The following is a 26810-nucleotide window of genomic DNA, read 5'->3' as shown; positions in this document are numbered from 1 at the left end:
TCCCATTCTAGAGATGAGGAGACTGAGGCTAACAGGGTTAAGGGAGCTCATCAAAGTCTGAGTTAGTCTGTGGCTGACACAGCGCCAAGCTAGGACAATCCAGGCCCCCCACTAAAGCGGCAACACTCCCTTGGGGGCAGACCCTGCTGGGGAAAGGTGGCAGAGAGGTTGAGGGACAGACGGAGGCCTAGGGGCCCAGTCAGGACACTGTATAGGTGCAAATAAGGACCGGAAAACCGTGTGAGGAAAACAGGCTCTTTGGTTCTCCTTGTCTAGGTATCGGAAGGTGTTCTAAATTGTGTCCCCCTAAAATTCATATGTTAAAGTCCTAACCCCCAGCACCTCAGAATGTGACCTTATTTGGAAACAGAGACAGTGCAGATGTGATTCGTTAAGATGAGGTCATAGTGGAGTGGGGAGGGCTGGGCCCCAGATCCAGTATGACTGGTGTCCTTCCTAAAAGGGGAAATTTGGACACAGGGAGGATGCATGTGAAGAGAGAGACAGAGATTGGGGTGATGTAACTGCAAGCCAAGGAGCACCAAAGATTGCCAGCAAACACCAGAAGCTATGGGAAGGGCATGGAACACGTTCTCCCTCACAGCCCTCAGGAGGCACCAACCCTGCCAACAGCTTGACCTTGGAATTCTAGCCTCTAGAACTCAGACGATGAATTTCTGTTGCATAAGCCACCCAGTGTGCGGTACAGTTGGTCCACTATATCTGCAGTGGACGTGGGTTCCACATCGGCAGATCAAAGATTTTTTTTTTAATTCCAGGAAGTTCTAAAAAGCAAAACTTGAACTTGCCACACAGGCAACTATTTACATAGTATTTACATTGTATTAGGTATTTAAGTAATCTAGAGATGATTTAAAGGATGTGCATAGGTTATATGCAAATACTACACAGTTTTATGTAAGGGAGTTGAGTGTCGGCAGACGTTGGTATCTGCAGGGGTCCTGGAACCAACACCCCATGGATACCGAGAGGTGACTGTACTTTGTGTTGGAAGCCCTAGCGAGCTCATATAGAAGATCTTAGGTTGATAAAGTCTCGCACTGAAGGGGAAGCAGTAGTACAGTTAGAGTCCCTGGGAATAGTTCTGTGTTAATCGAGCACGTTGCAAAGAAAATACATTGTAAATCTTTATATTAAAAGAAAAAAGTTAAACAGTTTGGTGATGTTAGAATGAAAAGAATCAATAGGATCGAACATCTTCAGAAAGAAAGAACGTTTCCACCTCAGTCCCTCTAGGGCCCAGTGGTGGCAGCCGCTCACCATCGACACTCATTTACCCGACAGCCCAGTGGAGTCTCTCGGAAACTTCTGCTTAAAAGACAATGAGGGATCTTATATAATAGTGGACATGTGACTTTCAGCAAAGGGAAATTGGGATGGTCTCGGACAATTGGTTGTTTTCAGAAAGTGAGGATGTTTTCAGTTCTCCAGGGTGAGCATTAGAAGATGCTACCCATTGGCCTAACTGTGCCAACTTGAGCAGCCAGAGGAAATAACAATGACGGCTATCGGGAACAACTTGATTCTGGGAGACAAAACCCATAGATGACGCCACGAATTAAAATTATTGATGTAAGATACACAGAATTGCCAGAATGCTAGCAAACCAAGTCAGTGTGTGATAATGAGGGGACAGTGAACTGTGAACAGCTGAGCAAGGGAACAAAGCCACTACACGTCTGCTCCATGTCAGGGAAAGACACCAGGCTGCGAGGAACCAAGGCCCCTGGAAAAAGTGAGGGCTCAAAATTCTCCTTGAGGTGGCAGACACATTTTAAAAAATGAACCTAGCATAGAATACACATCTCTTGTTTAAACATCCTAAGTGATACAAGTGTGTTTTGTATCTAATAGAAAGTTAATTGGTTATAAAACCCAGAATCTGTAAACTGAACTTGTCTGAAATATTATTTTGTTTGTTTGTTTCTGATGAATTGCCCAAAACTCTGGAAGCTTTTTTTTTTTAAACATAGAAATACATCTTTGTCCATGGTAGTAATGCTTTTGCAACAGATTTAATTATACATGTGCTAATAATTTCTGAAATCATTATAATAATCTGTGTTTGTTTAAGGTGATTAAAGCATTTAGGAGCCCTTTATAATGAAGCATTCAGGAGAAAGTGATTAGATCTGAAACTGGTATTCCAGTGACTAAGAGAATCTGATTATTAAAACTTGTTTTGTTTTATTAGTTGGTAAGTAATGCTTAAATGCTCAGATTTGTTTGGTAGATTTATAGACTGAACAAACTGAGCGCTAAACAAAGTACAAATAGTGGAAGTATTTTTTATACAGAAACTCTCCTATTTCATTAAGATCTTAGCACCGTCCATCTCTAGATGTAAGGCAGCTCAGGAAGGAATGAGTTCCTCTGGCCAGAGGGTGGCCCGCAGGATTCTTCCTCCGTCCGGCACTTACCAAACACCGTCATGTGCCTCACGAAGCTCACATCCCCCACACCGTCCTGAAGACACCTGAGGACCAGGACAGCTGTGGTCAGGCACTGTCCACAGCACAGTCTCGCCCCTCCCCCAGTATCCCCCTCCCCAGGCTCTGCCCCGGCCACTGGCTCACAGGGCTTCACCCACAGTTTCCCGGGCTTCAGTCTGTCCTCACAGGAGTGATGGCCCTGTCTGAAGACCCTTTGAATCCCCACAGCCAAGCCCAGGTCTGAAGCAAGCATGAGCCCCCTAAGCTACATCCCAGGCAACTCTGGGGAGGGAGGGTGCAAAAGAGGGACCCACCACCTTCCTCTTCGAAGGCAGCCAAAAGCAACAGATTAAAAAAAAAAAAAAAAAGGTTTAAAGCCTTTTACATAGAGGATAAAAACTCTAGACAGCCTTGGACTCCCGGCCAGTTTTGCTCTCGTTTTGAGCAGTAGCTATATGTCTCTTGCAGGGCGTGGAGTATGGAGAGGTGCCTGTAGGCAGGGGGCTGAGAAGGAGGCGGGGAGAAGCAGCACGCGTCCCTGACACGGACATGCTCAGGCAGAGAGAAGCAGCTGGTGTGGGCGAGGGCTCCTAGCCCTTGGCCCAGCTGGGAGTCCAAGCCTGTGTCCATGGATCCCAGAGACCTCCCTGGTCCAGACCCCTCCATCTGGGGAGACGAGCGGGGCTCCCCAACAGAAGACTGCCCCTCAGGACAGGCAGGAACGAGGGTGGGCCGTGGGAGGCCCTCGAGACCCTGCGTTTCACACAGACACTCTAGGTGGTCTGGGGCAGGCCCCGTCCACTCCCTCCCTGTGCCTTAGTTTCCCCATCATCAGAGTGAGGAGGAGGAGGAGCACGGGGGCCCCACTCACTTGAAGGCCCCCGAGTAGCCGAAGTACGGTTCGTGGTTGGAGCAGGCGCACTTGTCCGTCCCTTTCCCTGCACACAGTTGGCACAGTGTGGGGAAAGCCGTCTGATCCGCACAGGGCACGCAGCTGCCCGCGAAGAACTCAGTCGCTGCTGCTCAACACGGAGACACACGGACCTCAGGGCATGAGCTGGCGGGGCCCCTTGGTCGTGCATGCGTGTGTGTGTGTGTGTGTGTGTGTGTGTCCGTATGTGAGAGCCCAGGGGTCTGCATGCACTGCCCGGGACTGTCATGAGGAAGTCAGTGTGCAGAGGTGGCCGACAGTGCCCGGGTCTGAGGGCATGGACGGCTCACGCGTGGGCCCGGGGCTCCGGCCCAGGAGAAGCTTCCCAGCCTGTCCCCTGCAGGGCGCGAAAGCTGCTGAGCTGCACTGACCCAAGCTGCAGCCCCGGCACCACTCACCTGGTTAGCTGACCAGCACGGGGGCTCGGGGGTGGTGGGGGAGGCCGCAGAACTCTAAACATGCAGGAACCCCTGACAGCCCTTCCTTATCTCAGGACGTGGTCCCACCCACCCCTCTCCTCTTCTGATTCAGGGTCTGTGGTGGCTCCCGGGGATCCCTCTTCCAGGAACTCATGGGAGGGGGGTGGATTAACTTGCCTCATGGGTGCGGGGGTGTAGCAACAGCCGCATCATAACCGCCCAGACAGACGTCCCACAGCGTCTGACACCGGGGCAAGCAGGAACCCCAAGAAAGGGCACACATGGCCAGAGCTGTGGCCCAGGCTGCAGCACCCCATCTGACCTCTGCAGCCCCAAACACAGGTGAAACATAAATGCTGCAGAGTTGGCAGGGCTCAAAAAGACACACTTTTGCAGAGCACAGAAAATTTGGCTGTCACCTTTCAGGGGCTGAAAAGTCACCCTAGGCTCACCACGGCTCATCGGAACTGAACAAGAGACTGGAGTACACAAAAAATCATAGCTCTGGTCCACTCATCCCCTCTCGCCTTCATCCCAAGCCCTCACCCACAGCACTGAGGCCTGACTGCCGGCGGTATGGCGATCATCCCCAGCGAGCCTTCCTGGTCAGTTGGAAGGGAGTTCCCCTTTCTCATTAGCCTCCACGATGGCCCTTGTCAAGCCAAACTGCTGGGATTACCGTGAATGTGGGGTTGCCAGGAGCTCAGAGACCGGGGTTCCTTTGCTGAGAGAAGGAAGGACTCAGCTGCCAGTTCGCAAGGCTCGCTGGTGCAGCAAACCCAGACAGCGCACATTTAAAGCACGTTGTCCCCATCTTGGAGTTTATGAAACCTGTACGCCTGATGGTGATCGTATGGCCCGGATAGAATCCACGTGGGTGCCGGGAGTAGGAGCCCTGCCTCGGGGCACCCCGTCCCAGCCAGCTTACCTTTTTCAACCAAGTCAGAGGGAAGAAGTATCCCGATGGGGATGTTCCACCCAGCAGACCATCCCAGGCCTGTGTGGCAGGACCTCTTGCCCTGGAGCTGGTTCAGCTGGAAATCGCTGCCCTTTTTCACCACAACTACGACGTAATGGTGAGTTTGTGGATCTGAAAAGGAGCAGAGAAAACAGGGCCAAAGGAAGAGGCCACATCATTGCCACTAATCTTCCAGAGTGTGTGCAGTGGAACTTGGGGGGATCCTAGGACCTGCAACATCTCCTGGTAAGCAGGCAGAAAAGGAAAGGGAAAGGCCCTTGATTGACAGAAGAAAGGAAACTGCCCCTTTTCAAGGCAATACACTTGAGTTCTTTTTCTGCACCGGCTATTACAGGGCCTGCAGCTCCCAGTCATTGAGATTTACTGTTTCTCCCCACGGGCTCTTCTCCCTTCTCTGTCTGCAGCCTGGACATGAAGATGAAGGTGTGGGAGGAAGGTATGGAGGGCATCTCCAGGGTTTCGCCAGGGCCCTGCAAGTTGGACTCAAATTGAGACAGACCGTGCTCACACACACACTGGTGACACTCATGGACAAGTATGGCAGGCACCCCATCCTTCGACTCCCCAAACCCCATTCTTCAAACTGTGTTCTCTAGCACCTGCAGAGGACTTGGCACACGGAGAGGCTGTCCAGGTCTGTGTGTCTCCAGAGATGGGCGACCCCACCGGGTGGGCAGTGGACTCTGGACAGCATGCCCCCTCTCACTCAGCAGCACCAGAAGCATTCCCATCAGGATGCTCAAAGTTCACAGCTTCCCAGAGAGAGCCAAGATCTCAGCCCCCATGAGTTAGCAGAGGTAACAGCCTCTCACAGTCTAAAGAACTCCAGCAGCTTTGTTCCCTGCAAGTGTAATGCCAACAGAGTCCCTGCCTCCCGCTGTGGCTGCTGTGTCAGAACAGAGACCTAGGTCCCCACGGAAGACGCACCATCTTTTGACCCGTAGAATTCTGCCACGACGGGCTTCAGGTTGTAGGGGGCCAGGCCTGCCTCAAACACCAAACCTCCATCAATGGTCACGGCATCTGCTTTGTTTGCCTGAAAGAGAAAAGGCTAGACATGAATGAAGCCCCTCACCTCTGAGGAAGACTCACCTAACCCTCTGCCAGGGACACTTGACAAGTATCTCCATGGATACTTGGTATGGCTCAGACCTCTTCCACCTCCTTAGTGTTGGCTCAAAAGCCTTCTCAGTGAGCCTTTCTCTGACTGTGCTCTTAAAACTACCACCTCATAAATGCTGGAAGCCCTCTGTTTCTCTCCTGAGCCCTTATCAACCATCTGACAAACCTTCATTTATTGTTTGTCCTCCCCTTTGAAATGAAAGTTCCACCAAGGTGGGGATGTTACTGTGTGGTTTTATCCTGCCAAATCCCAGCACCGACTGCCAGTAGGTGTCCAATAAATGTTGAATTGAGTGAATGAGTTGTAGAATATTTCCACCCATAAGAAGTCATGGTTTTCACTCTTGAGTCTGGATTCCCTCTTCAAGGATCTCTCCGCCAAGAATTCCTTTCTCCCTGAGAGAAGTAGTAACTTCACAGCCTCTTCTCAAAAATGAGGTTGGGTTATTCCCTACCCCTCATTTCCTCATGGAAATCTTTTTCTTTTCAACTGGAAGTTTGTACCTCTTAATCTCCCCCACCTATATCTTTCCTCCTCCTACCCATCTCCCCTCTGGCAACCACCTGTTCTCTGTATCTATGACTCTGTTTCTGTTTTGTTATATTTGTTCATTTGTTTTGTCTTTTAGATTCCACATATAAGTGAAATCAAAGTGAAAGCATTTGTCCTTTCTCTGTCTGACTTACTTCACTTAGCATAATACCCTCTGGGTCCACCCATGTTGTCACAAATGGCAAGATTTCATTCTTTTTTATGCGTGAGTAATATTCCATTGTATGTATACACCACATCTTCTTTATCCATTCATCCACTGATGGACACTGAGATTGCTTTTGTATCTTGGCTACTGTAAATAGTGCTTTTTATTCATTTCTTAATTGACATTTAAAGTAATTTAGCTTTTTATAAATTTAATACTACATCTCTGTATACTTGCCTCCCTTTGCCCCATCTCATTTTTTCTTACATATATTTTACAATATGTATTCATATGTAAGTATATGTATACATATGTATATACATATATCAAGTTAGTATTCTGTTGGTTGCATGTATCAGAAACCAATTTAAGAAAAGGAGGGATTTAGTATAAAGGTAAAAGACAAGAAGGCCACTAGGCCTTGTGAACACCATCAAGGTCAGAAGCAACAAGAATTGTCACAGGTTTCAGTCCATCCCCATGGGCTCTAGCTCATGACTGAGGTTCTAGATGGTTCTCACTCTTTCCTGCTTTGCACACATCTTCCCCCTCCTGACCACCTCCTCCTCAAGTTCCAGTATCAGATTCAAAGACAATAGTCTTACAGACATCTCTTAACCAGGTCCCACAATTGCATAAGGTCATATATAAATATGAATGAACTAGAGAAAATAAATAAATAAAGGTTGTGTACGTCTTTATGACCCTTACTGAATATTTCCAAATTTTTCTCCAGGAATGATGTAGAAATTTATAATTTCTAATGCCCGTAGCAATGCATACCAATTTCACGCAAAACTACTGGCAAGAAATACTATCATTTAAGAAAGTTTATCACATTACGAGATATAAACTGCTACCTTAAGGTGGTTTTATTTGCATCCTTTGATTATTATAAAGGATGAACATTTTCCCTTCCTTACTTGTATCGTCTATTAGTTGTAATTTCTGTGAGTAGTTTGTTTATAGCTTGTTATTCTTAAGCATTTCTTATAAATTTAAATGACATCTTTATATAGCTTTTACACTATACTGTTTCGCTATAGCTGATGTCAATATATTTTTCTGTATGCTTAGGGCTTTAATTTTTTTTCCTTTGTCAGAGATTTAAAATGTTTACATTTCCAAATTTGTCCACTTCTGTGATTTATCTTTTTATATCTATCTACATTAGTCAAATTGAGTCAAGCTGGGAGTTTATTTTGGTAAATGGATTAAAAATCTCACTTGATTTTATCTCTAAATGGCTATCCAGTTGCCCAACTAAAGAACCCTTTCTCAGACATTTGTTTGGAAAGTATGCCTTATCCTACAATATCTAAATCTATGTGTATGTAACCATTAAGCCTAGGACCATACTGTCTTAGTGTTGGACATTCATCATAGTTTGCATCTACATCATATCATGTAGATAATTAGGTAGATGGACATATAGAAAGCTCGGAATATGTCTGAATTTTGTTCTCTTCCAGACCTTCTACATCTGTCCGAGGACCCTGTTCTTTGTAAACCTGTTATTAAATATGTTATAGCTTCAGGCAGCCCTCAGCTACTCCCCCGCTCATTTTATTTTTCATAATACTATTTTATATTCTCACCCATACTTCTTCTTAAGAATTGAAAACTTATTTTACTGACTTTTTAAATTTTATAATATAATTTTGATAACAATTATATTAAATTTATGAATTAACTTTGGGAAAATGAGCACATATATGAAGTTTAGTCTTCCTGTCTGGGAATATGGCATATGTTTTAATTTATTAATAAGTACTGTTCATTTGTCTCAGACTTTTGTATTACATTTATAATAATCTTGCGGATCTCTCATATGATTTTTTCCCTGCAACATTTTTCTGTATATCATTTTAAATGTAAATGAGATCACAATTTGGGGTTATTTTTCCCCAACTAGTGACTGTTGATATATGAAAATGACATTAATTGTGATATATTTATCTTTTACCAAGCTAATTTTTTCATTAATAATTATGGTAACATTTCTCTTGATTCCATTGTGCTTTCTAGGCACGCAAGCATCTGAAAGTAGTGATATTTTGTTTGTTTCTATCTCATATGTATTTTATATCATTGCATTACTAGGAAATTCCAAAAACAATATTAAGTAATAATAGTGATACTAGAGCCTCTTGTTTATTTCCGAGTCTTTATAGATTTCTCTTTCAGTGCAATTCTGGCTTTGCTTTACCGTGGCCATTTTCACTGAATCCTTCTCTATCAGTTGTTTAATTATTTTTATTGTTGTTTTCACTATTAATGAATGTTGAGCACCTATATTTTCATCTACACATAGTCTCTGTACTTTCAAGTCTTTAGCTTATTTCTTTCTCCTCTAAAGCATGGTCTAGTTCCTTGGGGGAGAAAGTTGTTCTGAAGCAATAAACTATAACAAGTACAGAAAAAGAAGGAGAAAGTATGGATTTTCTTCCACTCTTCTTAGGCAGCAGTGACTTACCACAATGGCCTTGATGCACTCAAGGTAAGAGGTTCTCTTCACACAGGTGACATGAGGACTATCCACTGAAAGGACATTATTCATGTTGTCATGGAAGCTGTAGCACTTATTGGCCTCATGACTTGAGACAGTGCACCATCTCACAGTTTTTTCAGGGACAGCCAGACACAGCCCTACGGGAGACAGGCCAGGGGTGTAAGGGACCCACAGCATTCACCTTTCTCTGCTGTAAGAAGAGGTTAAAGACAAGGTCAAGGGTTGGCTGAGAGGGGTAGACACAATTTGGACTGGCTGCCTGGCTCACATAAATTCTCAGGTCCCATTTCTCTGGTTGTGCCTTTTCCCTTGGAGAAAAAAGCCAAAGCATCTCCCAAAAGTTAAAAACAGAATTATCATATGACCCAGAAATTCCACTCATAAGTATATACCCAAAAGAATTGAAAACAGGTACTCAAATACATATATACAAATATTCAGAGCAGCACTTTTCACAATGGTCAAAAAAGGTTGAAACAACCCAAATGTACAGCAATGAATGAACTGATAAGCAAAATATAGTACATCCACAAAATGGAATATAATCTACCGTAAAAAGAGTAAAGTACTGCTACATGCTACAGCATTGATAAAGCTCAAAAATAATACGTTAAATGAAAGAAGCCAGACACAAGAGGCCACACATTATATGATTCCATTTATATGAAATATCTAGAATAAGTAAATCTATAGAGGCAGAAAGCAAATTGGTGGTGGCCAGGGGCTGGGGACGAGGAGGATGGGTACAGGATGTTCTCTTGGGGTGTTGGAACTATGGTGGAACTAGATAGAGGAGGTAGCTGCATAACCCTGTGAACATACTAAATACCACTGAAGTGTGTATTTTAAATGATTAATTTCATTTTAGTGAATTTCACATCAAAAAAGAACATAGTATTATGGGAAGGAAGATTTGGGCCTAATGATTTAGTCTTTGTCTTGGCATTAGATACTCGTAACCTTACATGGTAGTAACTGCTGGGGCATTAAAACCAGTGTCTGTTCATTTCACTGGCACTTCAAGCTGTAGTAATTAGTGTTAACAATAATGCAAAGGTAAAATGCTGTTTACAGATCTGTGGTATTTGAGCAAAATGTCATCTTAGATGAAATCTAGCAGATGAAAGTAACAGCAGTCACAGCTATGAATTTTTGAGGAGGCCCTGTGTGTCAGGCAGGGCCAGGCACACGACCCTGCTCGAATGCCCACAGTTGTCCTGCCGGTTAAATATTCGTGTTCCCATTTTGTAGATGAGTTTAAACAAGCAAACAAAAAAAACTGTCAGAGACATCAAATGACTTGAGATGAAGCTAATACTTGAAACACCCAGGTCTGTTTGACTCCAAAGCCTGTATTGTCTTTTAACTGTCTGCAAGTAGGAAATATCAAAATAAATGGGACAGGAGATGTCAAATTTCCTTAGAGAGAATCCCATACCAAAGACAGGGATTGACAAATGGAGTGCTTCAGCTCTGTTTTGAACAGGCCTTCAATAGTAGCCGCCAGGGTAGAAGAGCCAGTGAGAGAATGGAGCTGTCAGGACAGATGCCCTTGGGCAGAATAGAAGTGTGTGGAGTAATAGCTCATATTGCATTTTGAGCCTTTCAAAGCATGCTTACTCTGCTTGCCAATACAGATTCTTAAAACATTTCTGCTCTTAGAAATGACTGGTAACTGTAGAGACAATACAACTCTATAAATGAAAATAGCTTTGTAAGCAGTTAAGTTACACAAAGAGCTACTGTATACAATTGCAGTTTTTTTTTCTTTTTCAAAGGTTTGCACTTACTGAGAAAGCCTTTTTGAAAGTCTATTTTCAGCCACCTGTGCTTATGGTCAAATGATTAAAACTGTAGCTTTTGAACTTCCAATGTTTTAAAATTATTTATTTATTTATTTATTTATTATTGAATGAAAGATTCTTTAAATTCTACTGTGCTTTACAATTTCCAAAAGTTTCACACAGATAATTTCATATAATCCTATAATAACTTTTTTTTCCTCTCCTACCTCTATATTGCCCCTCATCCCTTCCCTCTCCCCAGTGGTAATCACTAGTTCATTCAGTGTGAGTATAAAATAGGGTGAATGATATTTGCATCGTTAGGGGAAAAGCTAAAGCCTTGACAAAAACATGGTACTAAAACAGGGAACTAAACAAATGCAAAACAAATAAAACACAAAACAAACAAACAAACAATCAAACCAGGATGGACTTCTGTTTCCACCTATGAGAAATAAATGATATGGGACTTGACCTAGCACTTTAAACAGGTGAGAAAAAACAAACAAACAAAAAACCTGGGGAAAAACATATGAAAAAAATGTTTTAAAACATTGGACAACAGGAAGTGCAGGACTGTGATCCCTGAGAGAAGGGAAACAAATAAAGTAAGCCCTGTAATCACACTAGCTTTCTTTCTGGACAAAATGTCCAGATACCAGGGCAGAGAAGAGAAAACAAACAGCTCGGTGGTTATCCCAAGTTGAGGAGACAGAGATCATAGTTTGGTAAGGTGGAGGCAATTAGAATGTGCAGCACAGGGTACCAAAGAGCAGAGAATGCAAAAAGAGGGGAGAAAGAGAAGAGAGATTGAGATCCAGAATTGTCACACCTTGGAGATTTGGCTAAATATCAATTTGAGCATTGTGGAGGCCAGGCAAGGACACTGCTAGGGAAAGAAAATTTAATGGGGAGCTTAAACCAAACATTTCTCAGAATGCAAATGGGGTTAGGAATCATTTGAGTTCCCACCATTCAGAGTGGAGAAAATCTTATTGAATAAATAGTGCATTTATGAAAGATTCCATAAGTAAGCTAAACTAGATCTAGAAAGAAGGGTATTCTAGACACTGCCTAAACATCTTGAAAAATAGTCTTGAGAAGGTTAAGCTGATCTGAAGACATTATGAGTGCCTGCCAGAAAAGAAGGTTGACACTCCTTAAATTAAAAACAAAGCAAAAAGCAAAAACCAAAATACAATACTGGGCTTCCCTGGTGGCGCAGTGGTTGAGAGTCTGCCTGCCGATGCAGGGGACAGGGGTTCATGCCCCAGTCCGGGAAGATCCCACATGCTGTGGAGTGGCTGGGTCCGTGAGCCGTGGCCGCTGAGCCTGCGTGTCCGGAGCCTGTGCTCCGCAACAGGAGGGGCCACAACAGTGAGAGGCCTGTGTACCGCAAAAAAAAAAAAAAAAAAAAAAAAAAACAATACTCAGCAAGGCAAAATTCACAGTGTCCAGCAACCAACAAAATTAATACACAAGTGAAGGTGCAGGAAAATGTAACCCATAACCAGGAGGAATATCAGTCAATAGAATCAGAACCAGAAATGAAAGAGATGAGGAAATTAACAGAAAATAGCTTTAAAACAGCTATTTTAAATGTTATAAGTATGCTCGGAGAGTTAAAGAAAAGCATGAACATCAGCGCTGCTGGGGGATGCGGTGCTTCCTTTCCGCTCCCATGCTTGTCGTGGTGCCACCAGACATGCCCTCAACGTGCAAAATGATGCCAGAGAGTTCGTGGACCTGTATTTGCCGCAGAAATACTCTGCCAGCAACTGCATCATTGGCGCCAAAGACCACGCATCAGTCCAGGTGAACTTGGCTGAGGTCAACAAAGTAACAGGCAGGTTCAACACCCAGTTCAAAACCTAGGCTATCTGTGGGGCCATTCACAGGATGGGAGAGTCAGATGACTCCATTCTCCGCCTGGCCAAGGCCCATTCCATCCTCTCAAAGAACTTCTGACTGGAGAGGATCATGGATGTGGAATATTTGTCATAAATAAATAGTGAACCCTCCCTCCAAGAAAAGAAAAACATGAGCATAATGAGGATACAAATATAAGATGTAAGGAGCCAAAAAGAATTGCTAGAGATGAAAAATAGAATATCTGAAATGAAAATTCCAGTGGATGAGATTAACAGCTGATTAGATATGCGGAAGAAAAAAGATGATCTAGAAGACATTCTTACAAACTATCCAAAATGAAGCAGAGAGAAAGAAAGATAGAAAAACAAATGAACAGAGCCTCAGTGACTTGTCTTACAGTATCAAGTGATCTAACATATGTGTAACTGGAGTCCAGGATAAAAAAGGGGGGAAGGGGCGAGAAAAAATATGTGAAGAAAGATTTGACCAGAATTTTTCCTAATATTACAAACTCACAGTTTGTAAAACTACAAAACTCAGAAAACTACAAACTCACAGTTCTAAAGCAACCAGAGAAAAGAGACAAAATTAGGTACAGAGCAGCAAAGACAATAAATATCTCAGACTTTTTGTCAGAAACCACACAAGTCATAGACAATGGAATATCCTTAAAGTGCTAAAAGGAAAATAACTTGCTAACCTAGAAAGCTAAAACCAATGAAAATAGTTTTCAGACCTGAAGGCAAGAATAAACTTTTCCAGACAAACAAATGTTGGGAGAATTTGGGTACAGCAAACTTGCGCTACAATGAATGTTAAAGGAAGTTCCAGACCCAAGTGGTTACACTCATGAATTCTATCAAACACTTAACAGAAATAACACCAGTGTGGCAAAAACTATCTTATAAAGTAGAGGAGAAAGTGATACTCCTAACTAAGTTTCTAAGGCCAGCATTAACCTGATACCAAATCCAAACAAAGACATTATAAGTAAAGAAAACTACAACTAAATATACCCCATGAACATAGACACAAAAATCATTTACAAAATATTAACAAATCAAACTCAGCCAAAAAAAAATTCTTGAGTACATGAACACACACACACACACACACACACACACGTTTATCCCTTGCCCAGGAATGTGAAGTTGAATTAATGTGCAAAAACTAAGCAGTATAGCTCACCATATGACAGAATAAAACAGAAAAATTCATACGATTATCTCAATAGAACAGAAAAGGCACTTGTCAATTCAAAATTCCAAGCAAAGTAAGAATAGAAAGGAATGTCCTCAACCTGATAAAGGACATCTACAAAAAACCCCACAGTTAATATTATACCTAATGGTGAAAGACTGAATGCTTTCCCCTTCGGATCAGAAACAAGGCAAAGATTGACATTCTCATCACTTCTGTTTAACACTGTATTAGAGGTCTTAACCATTTTAACAAAGCTCAAAAGAGAAACAAAAGGCATACAGATTGGAAAAGAAGATAGAAAATTGTCTATACTCACAGATAACACGTTTCTCTACACGGAAAATTTTAAGGAATAAATGATTTAGAAAGGTCTTAGGATCTGAGGTCAAAGCGCTAAAATGAGTTGAATCTCTACAATGCTAAAAAGAAAAAACTGTAAAATGAAACTTTAAAAATACTACTTACGGGCTTCCCTGGTGGCGCAGTGGTTGAGAGTCCACCTGCCGATGCAGGGGACACGGGTTCGTGCCCCGGTCCGGGAAGATCCCACATGCCGCAGAGCGGCTAGGCCCGTGAGCCATGGCCGCTGAGCCTGCGCGTCCGGAGCCTGTGCTCCGCAATGGGAGAGGCCACAACAGTGAGAGGCCCGCGTACCGAAAAAAAAAAAAAATACTACTTACAATGGCTTTCAAAGATATGAAATATCGGAACTCCCCTGGTGGTCCAGTGGTAAAGAACCCACCTTCCAATGCAGGGGGCACGGGTTCCATTCCTGGTGGGGGAACTAAGATCCCACATGCTGCGAGCCAACTAAGCCCTTGGGCCACAACTACTGAGCTCACATGCCTCAACGAGAGAGCCCACCTGCCACCAACTACAGAGCCCACGCGCCCTGGAGCCCACACACCACAACTAGAGAGAGAAAAACCTGCATGCCACAAGTAGAGAGAAGCCTGCGCACCGCAACAAAGAGCCCGTGCCGCAACAAAAGATCCCACATGCCTCAACGAAGACCCAGCGTTCCACAGCTAAGACATGATGCAGCCAAGAAAAATGAAAGAAAATAAGAAAAAAAATCTAAAAATAATATATATGAAATATCTAGAGATAAATTTAACAAATTATGAACAAGAGCTGTACATGAAAACTACAAAATATTTCCAAGAGAAATGAAAGAAGACCTAAATAAATAGATATAGAATGTTCATGGATTAGAAAACTCAATATTGTTAAGATGCCAAGCCTCAAAATAATTTATAAATTAAATGCTATCTCAATAATAATCCGAGCCTAAACTTGTTTTTTATAGAATTTGATAAACTGATTCAAAATTGTGTTTGGATATGTAAAAGATCTAAATGGCCAAACCAACACTGAAGTAGTACAATAGAGTAGGAGGATTTATACTACCTGATTTCAAGACTTATTATAAAGCTACAGTAACCAAGACAGTGTGATATTGGCACAAGGAGAGATATAAAGCTTAATGTAACAGAACAGAAAGTCTAGAAATTGACCCATATATATAGGGTCAGTAGATTTTCAACAAAGCTGCCAAGGTAATTCAGTGAAGAAAGGATATTCTTTTCAAAAACAAGTCCTGGAATAACTGGATATCCATATGAGGAAAGTGACTTTCAACTCTTACTTTATACCATACACAAAAATTAAGTAAAAATGTATCATAGACCAAAACATAAAAGCTGAAGCTATAAAACTTCTAAAATAAAACAAAGAGGAAACTATTGCAACTTTGGGGGTAGCCAATTATATCAATATTTTTAGAGAGGACACAAAACATAATAACAAAAAATAAAAATTAGGTAAGGGAACCTGATCAAAATGTAAAACATCTGCTCTTCAGAAGGTATCATTTAGAAAATGGAGGGCTTCCCTGGTGGCACAGTGAATCCGCCTGCCAATGCAGGGGATACAGGTTTGAGCCCTGGTCCAGGAAGATCCCACATGCCACGGACTAACTAAGTCCATGCACCACAACTACTGAGCCTGTGAGACTAGAGCCTGTGCTCTGAAACACGAGAAGCCACTGCAATGAGAAGCTCGCACACGGCAACAAAGAGTAGCCCCTGCTCACCATAACTAGAGAAAGCCTGCGTGCAGCAACAAAGACCCAGAGCAGCCAAAAATAAATAAATAAAATAAATTATTTTATTGGTGGTGTGATGAATTGGGAGATTGGGATTGACATTTATACACTAATATGTATAAAATGGATAGCTAATAAGAACCTGCTGTATAAAAAAATAGAATTCAAAAATTCAAAAAAATTAATTAATTAAAAAAAAGAAAAAGAAAATGGAAAGCTAAGCCACAACATTATTACTCATCAGGGAAATGCAATTTAAAACCGTTGTGAGGTACTACACACACCTATCAGAATGGCTAAATGTGAAAATATTGACAACACCAAGTGTTAGCGGGATGTGGAGCAACTGAAATTATCATATTGTGGGTGGGAATGGAAAATGGTACAACTACTCAAAAAAGTTTGACATTTTCTTAACAAGTTAAACGTAACTTACCATTATGACCCAGCAATGCTACTCCTAGATATTTACCCAAAACAAATGAAAATATATGTCCACCCAAAGACTTGTACACTAACATTCATAGCCGCTTTAGTCATAATATCCCAAACTGGAGACAACCTAAACATCCACTAACAAATGAATGGAAAACAAACTGTGATAAAGTCATACCATGGAATACTACTCAGCAATAAAAAGGAGTGAACTTTGATACATACAACAGTGTGGATAAATCTCTAAACAATTGTGCTGAATGAAACAAGCCGGACACAAAAGACTACATAGTGCATGATTCCATTTATATGAAATCCTAGAAAAGGAAAAACTTATCTAAAGTGGGAAAAAATGGGAATGACTGGGAAGGGGCAGGGGACAGTTTGGGAGTGATGGAAATGTTCTATATTTTGATTATGGTGGTAGTTATGGGGTTAGGCATATTTGTTGAAATTCATTGAACTGTATGTATACTTGTAGGAGAGCATTTTATTCAATGTAAGTTATGCTTCAATAAAAATGATTTTAAAAAGAAAGAGTGTGTGCAAGCAAGCTAAGGGTCAATGGAGTCAAGTAACCTAAACTAGGCCAGCCATCAATAACACTCCATCCAACCATGTGACAATTTCAAGAAGGGGCAATCAGGGCTTCCCTGGTGGCGCAGTGGTTGGGAGTCCGCCTGCCGATGCAGAGGACACGGGTTCGTGTCCCGGTCCGGGAGGATCCCACGTGCCGCGGAGCGGCTGGGCCCGTGAGCCATGGCCGCCGAGCCTGCGCGTCCGGAGCCTGTGCTCCGCAATGGGAGAGGCCACAACAGTGAGAGGCCCGCGTACCGCAAGAAAAAAAAAAAAAAAAAAAGAAGGGGCAATCAGAGCCCACCATGAATATTTCAGTCTGCTCCTAGAAGGGAAAAGCTGCTGGTGGCCACATGCTCACTGCGTGGAGAAATCTCTTCCCCAGAAGAGCAAAAGGTAGAGAAAGGAGGTGGCAGCCAAGGTGGAGGTACAGGCTGTGCTGAGCCCCTGGTTCTTGGCTCTTGCAAGGCCTACTAATCACCACTCCTGCTCCTCTGACACTTTTAGTTTAAGCTAGTTTGGTTACACTCCTGTCAGCGGCCACCAGAAGGGTTTTTATAGGAAAAGAACACTGAGCTTTGAAGAAAGCACGTCCCCGATTCCAGCCTTGTCCAGTGGCCAAGAGAGAAGGAATGTTGGGATGGAGTGGGCGGAGGGCCAGGCAGGGGCAGCTCTTGCTTCTGTTTAGTAAACACAGAGCCGACTGGGAGAGTGAACTTTTGGTCAGTGCCTGACGCTGCCAAGAGGGGGGACGGGGGAAGAACAAACAACAGAAGCCTTGTTCAGGACGAGTACGGGAGAGGCCAGGGGGCTGCACTCTGGGTTTTCTGCAGCCACAGTTGGACCACAGCTGTAGCGACATTGCCAGCCTTCCCCAGCCCCAGCAGAGCTCCCCGTGTGGCCCTAGGTGGCAGCACTGGGCCAAGGAGGGCCACCCCCCATCCCTGAAAGCACTCCTTGCCTTTCCTGCCTTCTTCTGCTCAACCCAGGTTACCCCTCCCCCCATGATAGATACCCTACCCCAGAAATGATCTAAGACAGCCTGAGACCTGACAGAATCAGGGCTGGACAGAAGCCAGTTGTCCCGCCAGGCAGGGGTCTCCACCTGCATGAGGTCAGTGACTGCACCATTACCTTCCTTACAGTTACCCAGCCAAGAGCCCTGACAGCCCCCCAACACGGGAAGGGGCCCCCCACATTTACGTGCAGGATTTTTTTCCAGTGATAACTCACCTGTGCCTACAGCTCTGCCCTTAGGTGCATGACTTCATGTCACTTTCACAGCAACTGTGTGTTTGCTGTGAAAAAGTAATTTCTACAGAACTGAGGAGGAAATTAGCTCAGAGAGGAGGGCAAGGGACCACCCAGTCACATGGCACTGAGTGGCAGGTGGATTCCATTCTAAGGTGATTGTTTCTCCCCTATATTCCGCCACCTCCCTAGTGTGTAGTCGGGATGGGAGGCATTGTACAGTTCAGAGCAGGAAAGATCCTTCTGGTTAGATACCTGACATGACAAGCTTACCTGATGTGCCCCTCCCCCTCTTAATAATAGTCCTTGAGCCCTCGGAAAAAATCCCTTCTCTCCTCTGACCCTGTTTCCTTGACTGTAAACTGGACGAACAGCCTCCAGGCCAGGGGTCATGAACTTTTTCTGTACTGGGCTAGCTAGGCAATTACTAGTTTTGTGGGCCATACAGTCTCTGTGGCAACTATGTCCACTCTGCCCTTAAAGCCTGAAAGCAGCCGTGGACAATACTTACCTGAATGAGCATGATCATGTTGCAATGAAGTTTTATTTAGGGACGCTGACATTTGAATTTCACATAATTCTCATGTGTCAAACTATTTTTCTTTTTATTTTCTTTCACACATGTAGAAATGTAAAACCCATTCTTAGCTCTTTCGGCTGTATATCAGGCAGCTGGCAGCATTTTGTCGGCTGGTCAGAGTTTGCGAACTCCTGCCCTAGCCTGCAGGGTTTCTGCAAGGGCGAAAGTTGGTCAGGTGCGCTGATGCACCACCGGCGGTGGAAGGCACCTTGGGGCCAGCCGGGCGCTGGGTTGCTTCGAAGCCGCCTAGACGAGGCAGTGCAGTGTCCCGCCGTGGCTGACCCTCGGCTGGCACCCGGTCCCATCCTAAACGGCCGGCCCCCACCCGGCTCCCAGTGCGCACTCACCCAGGGCCCCCGCGCACAGCACGGCGCAGACCGCGAGCCTCATTCTCCTCGGCGGCGCGCGACTCCTACCCGGCTCCCGGGGCCTCGGCCCACTTTACCTGCCCGCGAGGGGGCGGATCCGCCTCCTCCGAAGGGTTCGCCCTTCCGACCCATCGCCCTCGCCACACCCCCACCCCTCGACCAGACAGCTCGCAGGGGCTCGCCGCGGCTGCACCTCTGCCCAGCGCCCGGAGCTGAGAGGCTGGATCTCTGCTCGCGGGCTACGAGTCCGCACCCCGCAGGTACGAGCCGCAGCAACCCCGGAGCCCGCTAGAGAGAGAAGCCGAGGCCCAAGATGAGAGTGACCGCCTTGGCCCCAGAGTAGTTACTAGAATGCGGGTTCCTTGACCCCTGGACCTTCATCTAGACAAGCAACTCTTCGATGTCTCCAACACTGACTCTTCGGGACTGAGGGGCGGTCCACGAGGTGAACACTGTGGACCCTTCCCCCAGGAGAGCATGTGCACACGCATACACAACGTTTTGAACGCAATTTTCAGGTATCCTCAGACTCTTCCTCCAAAAGCGTCTCGGTTGCCCACTCCGGGTCCCTCCCCCACCCCCAATCCCCCTGACACGGTCTCCTGCGACCCTGGCTGAAGGCTGAGGTCAGGTGAAGCGCTGAACCCTGGGAGGGCTGCTTCTACTCACCAGTGCAGCCGGCAGCCCCACCCTCCTGAAGTCTATGAGCTCTGCCTGGGGGAAGTCTTCCGAATTTAGATTTTTCAAGAATTTTCTTGAAGTGTAATAAACATACATAAAACTTAACATATCCTAAGTATACAACTTGAGCAATTATCACCAAGAGAGCACACCCATGTAACCAGCACCCACATCAAGAAACAGAACGTTAACAGAGCCGGGGGGGGGCGGTCTTTCCTCCAGTTACCTACCATCTCCCCACAAAGATATCCATTATCTTGACTTCTGGCAACATAGACTAATTCTGCTGATTGTTTAACTTTACAGAGGTGGAATCATACAATATGTACAATGTTGCATCTGACTTCTTTCTGGTTACATTTGTAAGATTCATCTATGTTATTGTGTATAGTTGCCCGTCAGGAGATCTTGGTGTTGCATATGACCCCATATTGTATATGCAGGACTTGCTATTTATCCTGCCTGTTGATGATAGCGGTTTCTAGTGGGCTCTTATAGTGTGGGCTGCTGTGAACATTCTAGTACATGTCTTTTCCTGCACATAGGTATACATTTCTGCAGGATATTTTCCTGGGAGAGTAACTGCTTGGTAATAAAGTAGGCATATGTTCAACTCATAGATACTCCCAAACACTTTTCCCAAGTGGTTGAACCAATTTCCACTCCCACATTAAGAGTACAAGAGTTTGGCTGTTCCACATTTTTACTGTTTTGCTGGGCGTGTGGGTGGTTTTGCACCATAATTTTGAGTTTTTCTGATGACTAATGAGGTTGAGTATCTTTATATGCTTATTAGCTATTTAAATGCCCTCTTGTTCAAGTCTTTTGCCCTGAATACATTTTAAGTAGACTTTCTCTCAAATTAAGTATTAGGACTGGCAATATAGTAATTCAAACTACAAATCAAGACTGTAAGAGTGTGTTATAATGGAGTTTAAACAGTTGATTATTTTAGCCCACCCTAACCCTTTACTCTGCCCCCTTCTTCTTGTGCGCAAAGCGTGACTCTTTGCTAAGGAAATATTGTTGTTTGTTTCAGCTCCTACCAAAATTATGAAAAGTTCTTCCCTCTGTCAGAGATTAACCCTGCCTTCCACTGAGGCCAGAGATAGTCCTGAGGGAGTAGGAAGAGGTTGTAAATCACAGAATTCACAAGGTCAAAGGCATGAGACTATTATACACAAACCTGGGCTCTCCTTCCCTTCTCTTGTACATACACACACACACTCACACATATACCTCAAAGTAAACAATGTGTCCTCTTCCTTCCATATCTTACAGACATCACCACCATTGGACAACCAATGGGAGAGTGTCCCCATTCTCTCCCCCCTCACACCACCTCTAGCCAGCTAAGTTGAGATTTCAATTCAAGAAATGTATTGTCTCTATGTGCCAGATAACTAGGGACAGGATAGAGTGAGGAGGGGACCTCTCACATCTGATCAGCTTTCGAGGTGACCGTCTGGGCTTTGGAGTAAGACCAGCTGGAGGGCACGGAGAAAGGCTTAGGAACCTCGGTCGCACAAGGTCTGTGCTGTGCAGAGAGGCTGTCGGGGTCCCTGAGACCACATCCCATATGCTCATGAGCTGGAAATAGCCAGCATATTTCTGGTCAGAGATTAAAGCAACCTCTAGACCAGCAATCTGCTGAACACCATCTCAAGGGAAAGGATGAACATGTCCCCTCCTTGGTGAGACACTCATCAGGGGGTTCTTGGCATGGGGTTTGTCCCAGAGACTGCTATGGGGTAAACCCTTACTCTGGGCCTGCTGTGAGGGTGACACAAAGTCCTGAAGGCCACCTGCTGCCCCCCCATGCCAAAGACACTAGAGGCCAGAGATTCCACGTTGGGACTCTCAGCTACTTCTGTGTCTCCTTCCACTCAAGGAATCCTTTGATCTTTAGAATTTTTGAAAATGAGAATAGCAGTCCCTTCCTCTTTTTAATCTAGAGAAAAAAGGGATTTATATCTTTTTAATGTGAACCTTTTATTGAACTTATACATACATATAGAAAGTGTACACATCATGTGTACAACCTATGGATTAACACGGCATGAACACACCCATGTAACCAGCACTCAGATAAAGAGACTATTACCAGCTCCCTAGAAGCCCCCTCATCCACCTTAGAGTCACCAGTGATCAAAAGTAATCATCATTATTCCGATTTCAAACACCACAGATGTTTCACCTGTTTTTGTATTTCACACAAATGGAATCATAAAGTAAGCACTGCTTTCTGTCTTGCTTCTTTGTCCAAATGTAATATTCGCAACAGTCAACCATGCTGTTTCATACACTGTAATTTGTTCATTCTCATTACTGTGTGGTATTCCAATAGTGAATATATCAATGGCTATTGATGGATATTTGGGGTTTTTTGTTTCTCAATTTGAGGCTATTAGGAAGTAATACTGCTGTGAAAATTTTTGTCCGTGTCTGTTGGTGAGCATGTGTCTGCATTGCTGTTGATTATACACACGAGGGCACGATTGCTGAATCACAGCCTATGCCTATGTTCAGCTTTAATAGGTACTGCCACACTGTTTTTAAAGTAGTCGTACACTTCCCACTCTCCTCCCATTCCCACCAGCATATGAAAGTTCCAGTTGCCTCACATCCTTGTCAACCCTTGGTTTGGGCTGACTTTTTAATTTTAGCTCTCCTGGAGCACATGATGAAGTTCCCTGTAGTTTTAATATTAATTTCCCTGATGATTAATAAAGTTGAACACTTTTTCACATGTTTATTGGTGATTCAGATATCTTCTTTTGTGATATACCTATTTTTTATTGGATTATTTGCACATTTTTTGTGTTGTAGGAGTTCTTTATTTATTCTAGATATGAGAACTGTGTTGGACATATGTATTTCAAATATCTTCTTCCATTTTATGGGTTTTCTTTCACTCTCTTGACGGTGTCTTTTAATACACAGAAGTTTTATATATTTCTGAGTCCTATTTCAACATTTTCCTTTATGTTTAGCACTTTTTGTAAACTGTTTAAGAAATCTTTGCCTGTCCCAAGTTCATGAAAATATTCCCTTATGTTTCCTTCTAGAAGCTTTATAGTTTTACCCCTCACATTTAGATCTAGAATCCACCTGGAATTGATTAAAAAAAAAAACAAAACAGAGACATTTATTTTCCATTCATGTGAAAGAGAAATTAGGTTAAAAGAAGTGGATGGGGGCTTCCCTGGTAGTGCAGTGGTTGAGAGTCCGCCTGCCGAGGCAGGGGACACGGGTTCGTGCTCCAGTCCGGGAAGATGCCACATGCCGCGGAGTGGCTGGGCCCGTGAGCCATGGCCGCTGAGCCTGCGCGTCCGGAGCCTGTGCTCCACAATGGGAGAGGCCACAACAGTGAGAGGCCCGTGTACCACAAAAAAAAAAAAAAAAAAAAAAGAAGAAGTGGATGACTTTTCTTAACATGACATTTTTTTGCCCCAAATATTCACTCAGTAGGTCTCCTGGAATTTAACAAATGATGTATAGACCCTCTAATTTGTGCTATATAACGACAGTTATAAACTGAATAACTTAGTGAGCTAGCATGATGTCATAGAAGACAAGGCTAAGGCACATGGCCTAGATCTTTTTGGAACTGATGTTTGTGAATGGTATGGGATAGAAGCCTGTATTCATTTCTCCTTCCATATGTGCGCCCAGTTGACCCGGCACCATTTACTTGAAAGATAATTCTTTTTTTTACTGCACTTTAGTATAAACTTTGTTAAAAATCAGGTAACTGTCTATGTGTTTCTAGACTCTCTACTCTGTTCCACTAAGCTGTATATCAACACTTACACTTATATCTGTCTCAGTATCTGTAGCTTTATAATAAGTCTTGATATCTCAGTGAAGACACCCATGTCTAGAGTTTTATTAGTGGAAAGGTTTTCAATTCCAGATTAAATTTCTTTAATAGCTAAAGAAATGTTCAGATTTTCTGATTCTCCAAGTCTCGGTATTGCTAAGTTTTTCAAGAAATTTACGCATTTCATCTAAATTTCAAATTTATTGATGTAAAGTTGTGCACAATATTACCTTTATTCATTTTTTATGTTTACCAGTTTATTATAAAGGATATAGATGTACAACCAGATGAAGAGGTTCATTGGTGAGGTCTGGAAGGGTCCTGTTACAGGAGCTTCTGTCCCTGAGAAACTGGGATGCACCGTCCTCCCAGCGCGTGAAAGTATTCACCAACCTGGAAGCTCTTATACATTTTTAATGTGTGGAGGATCCTTGCTATAAGTTTCTTTTACATTTCTGATATTGGTAATTTATGTTTTCTCCTTTTTCTTGATTAGTATTGCCAAGGTTTTATCTATTTTATTAATTTTCATAAGGAGCCAACTTTCAGCTTTGTTGATTTTCTCTATTGTAAATTCACTTCTTGATTTCTGCTTTCTTGACTTTCTTTGGGCTTTGTTCTTTTTCTGGTTTTTATAAAAGGAAGTTAAGATCATTGTTTTTCAGCCTCTCTTCTACTCTAATATATGCATTGAAGGCTATAAATTTCCTTTTTCTTGATATATTATTATATCTTTATGATTCTCTAAAATATATTCAAATATATATTCTAATTCAAAATATATTCCAATTTTCATTGTGATTTCTTGTTTGACTCATAGTTTATTTAGACATGTATTGCTTGATTTCCAGTGTTTTCAATTTCCTGGTTATCTTTTGTTATTTATGTCTAACTGAGTTCCACTGTGGTACGATAACATACTCAGAATGATTTCAGTCTTTTGAAATGTGCTGAAGATTGTTTGGTGGCCCAGCATACAGTCACTTTTTGTTGTTTAGTATGCATTTTAAAATAATGAGTATTCTATGGCTGTTGGGTAAAGTGTTTTATTTATAATGCTATATATAAATCAAATACATACATGTGTGTTATATATATATATATATATATATATATATATATACACACACACACATTGAAAATTGTGTTGTTCAGCTCTATAATTTTTTAATCCGATTTTTCTATTAGTACTGGAGAAAAGTGTGTTCCCCACTATGATTGTGGATTTGTCTATTTCTTCTTTTAACGCTGCTGACCTTTTCTTTATATATTTTAAAACTATGTTTTTGAGTACATACATATTTGAGATTGTGATACCTTACTGTTAGGTTATTCCCTTTATAATTCTAATCGTTATGAAGTGCCTCTTTTTATCTCTAGTAATGTTTCTTGCTTTAGAGTCTTGTCTAATATTGGGGTAGTTACACCAGCTTTCTTTTGGCTATTGTATGCATTGTATATTTTTTAATCCTTTTGTGTTCAGTGTTTCTGTGTCCTTATATTTAAAGTGTGTCTTTTACAAGCAGCATATATTTTAAAAACTCCATCTGACAATCTTAGACTTTAATTGGCATATAGTTTGTTGACATTTAATGTAATTACTGATATGTTAGAGTGTTATCTGCCACCTTATATTTATTTTCTATTTGGCTAACCTGTTTTCAATGTGCAAATCTTCTGGCAGAGCATTTTCTCAGGATTTTTAATGTTTTAACTAACAGTTTGTAGAGTTTGTTCTTTTCTTCCATAACTTTAATAATGTCACTGTATTGTGTTCTTTTGTCCATAATTTCTGTTGAGAAGTCAACTGAGGTCAACCGTTGTTCCTTTGAAGGTAATTTGTCTTTTTCCTCTGGCTGCTTTTAAAATATTCCCTTTATCTTCTTCATGTTCTTTGGTTTGACCGTCATATGCCTAAGTGTGATTTTACCCTAGCTGTGAAGGTTTGGGCTATTTTTTTTAACACTTTTGGAAAATTCTCAGCCATTGTTTGTTTAAATATCCCTCCTGCCTATTCTGTTGATTCTACTTCTACAACTATAATTGTATGTGTAGTAATCTTTTTTAAAAATATTTATTTATTTATTTTGGCTGGTCTTAGTCACGGAACATGGGATCTTTATTGCGGCATGCAGACTCAGTTGCAGCATGCGGGATCTAGTATCCCGACCAGCGATTGAACCGGGGCCCCCTGCATTGGGAGCGTGGAGTCTTACCCACTGGACCACCAGGGAAGTCCCTGTAGTAATCTTTTTCAAATGCACACATGTATCATGCCTTTTTCTGTATTTCCATTTTTTTTCTTGTGTTTCAGTTTGGATATTTTATATTAAACTAACTTTCCGTTTACTAATCCTCTCTTCTTTGCATCTATTGTATTGTTACATCTACTTAATGAGAAATTAACATAAATTATTGCCTTTTTCATGTAAACTCACATATCAGACTTTTTGGGGGGAGTAAAACAGGCTCTTTGCTGTTTAGAAGGTTATTTCTGAGTTGCAAAAATTCTCTTTCCATGGTTTTGTAATTCCTGTATTCCCCCATTCAGTCTTGGCTGCCACAAGTGCAAAGACACTTTTTCTTGCATCTTTAGTGGAACGATTGCCTTTTTCACTGCTAGAATTTCCATTTTTATTTCTTCTTCATAGATTCCAATTCTCAAATGAAATTCTCCACTTTTTCACCCTTTTATTCTACTAAGAAGATAAAATGGGGACTGATCACTTTCATCCAATCGAGGTTTGGCTGAATCAAGACTAGCCTGCAGTTTTGATAGGCTCCTATGTCTTCCCACTGAAAGCCTGGTGTGGTGGGCAGAAAAATGGCCCCCTAAAGACATCCATGTCCTAATCCCACAAACTGTGAATATGTTATGCTACATGGCAAGGGAGGATTAACGTTGCATATGGAACTAAAGTTGCTAGCCAGGCAATTTGGGAATAAAGAGATTATCCTAAATTATCTGTGAGGGTCAATGTAATCACAAGGGTCCTTTAAATGTGGAAGAGAG

At 42.7% G+C, this 26810-nt stretch overlaps 1 protein-coding gene and 1 pseudogene across 2 annotated transcripts in view; one reads left to right on the top strand and one right to left on the bottom strand.

Moving 5' to 3' along the window:
• LOC309806442 (inhibitor of carbonic anhydrase-like) overlaps positions 1–19412 on the bottom strand; it is a 41681-nt gene extending 22269 nt beyond the window's left edge. Inside the window, exons 1-6 of the mRNA XM_082625278.1 lie at positions 19273–19412; positions 9082–9254; positions 5710–5818; positions 4732–4893; positions 3325–3472; positions 2442–2497 (exon numbers count right to left, since the gene is read on the bottom strand). Of these exons, the coding sequence (XP_082481404.1) occupies positions 2442–2497; positions 3325–3472; positions 4732–4893; positions 5710–5818; positions 9082–9254; positions 19273–19315 (691 nt within the window). The 5' untranslated portion in view covers positions 19316–19412. The remainder of the gene's footprint in view (positions 1–2441; positions 2498–3324; positions 3473–4731; positions 4894–5709; positions 5819–9081; positions 9255–19272) is intronic.
• On the top strand, positions 10423–12869 carry LOC309806308 (small ribosomal subunit protein eS21-like; annotated as a pseudogene). Its single transcript has 2 exons — positions 10423–10448; positions 12605–12869. The product of its transcript is annotated as a small ribosomal subunit protein eS21-like (transcript).
• Positions 19413–26810: the final 7398 nt, after the last annotated feature.

Source organism: Mesoplodon mirus (genome assembly GCF_964341445.2).
Source record: "Mesoplodon mirus genome assembly, chromosome: 6".
Lineage (NCBI taxonomy): Eukaryota > Metazoa > Chordata > Mammalia > Artiodactyla > Ziphiidae > Mesoplodon > Mesoplodon mirus.
This window is presented reverse-complemented; position numbering and strand designations above follow the sequence as displayed.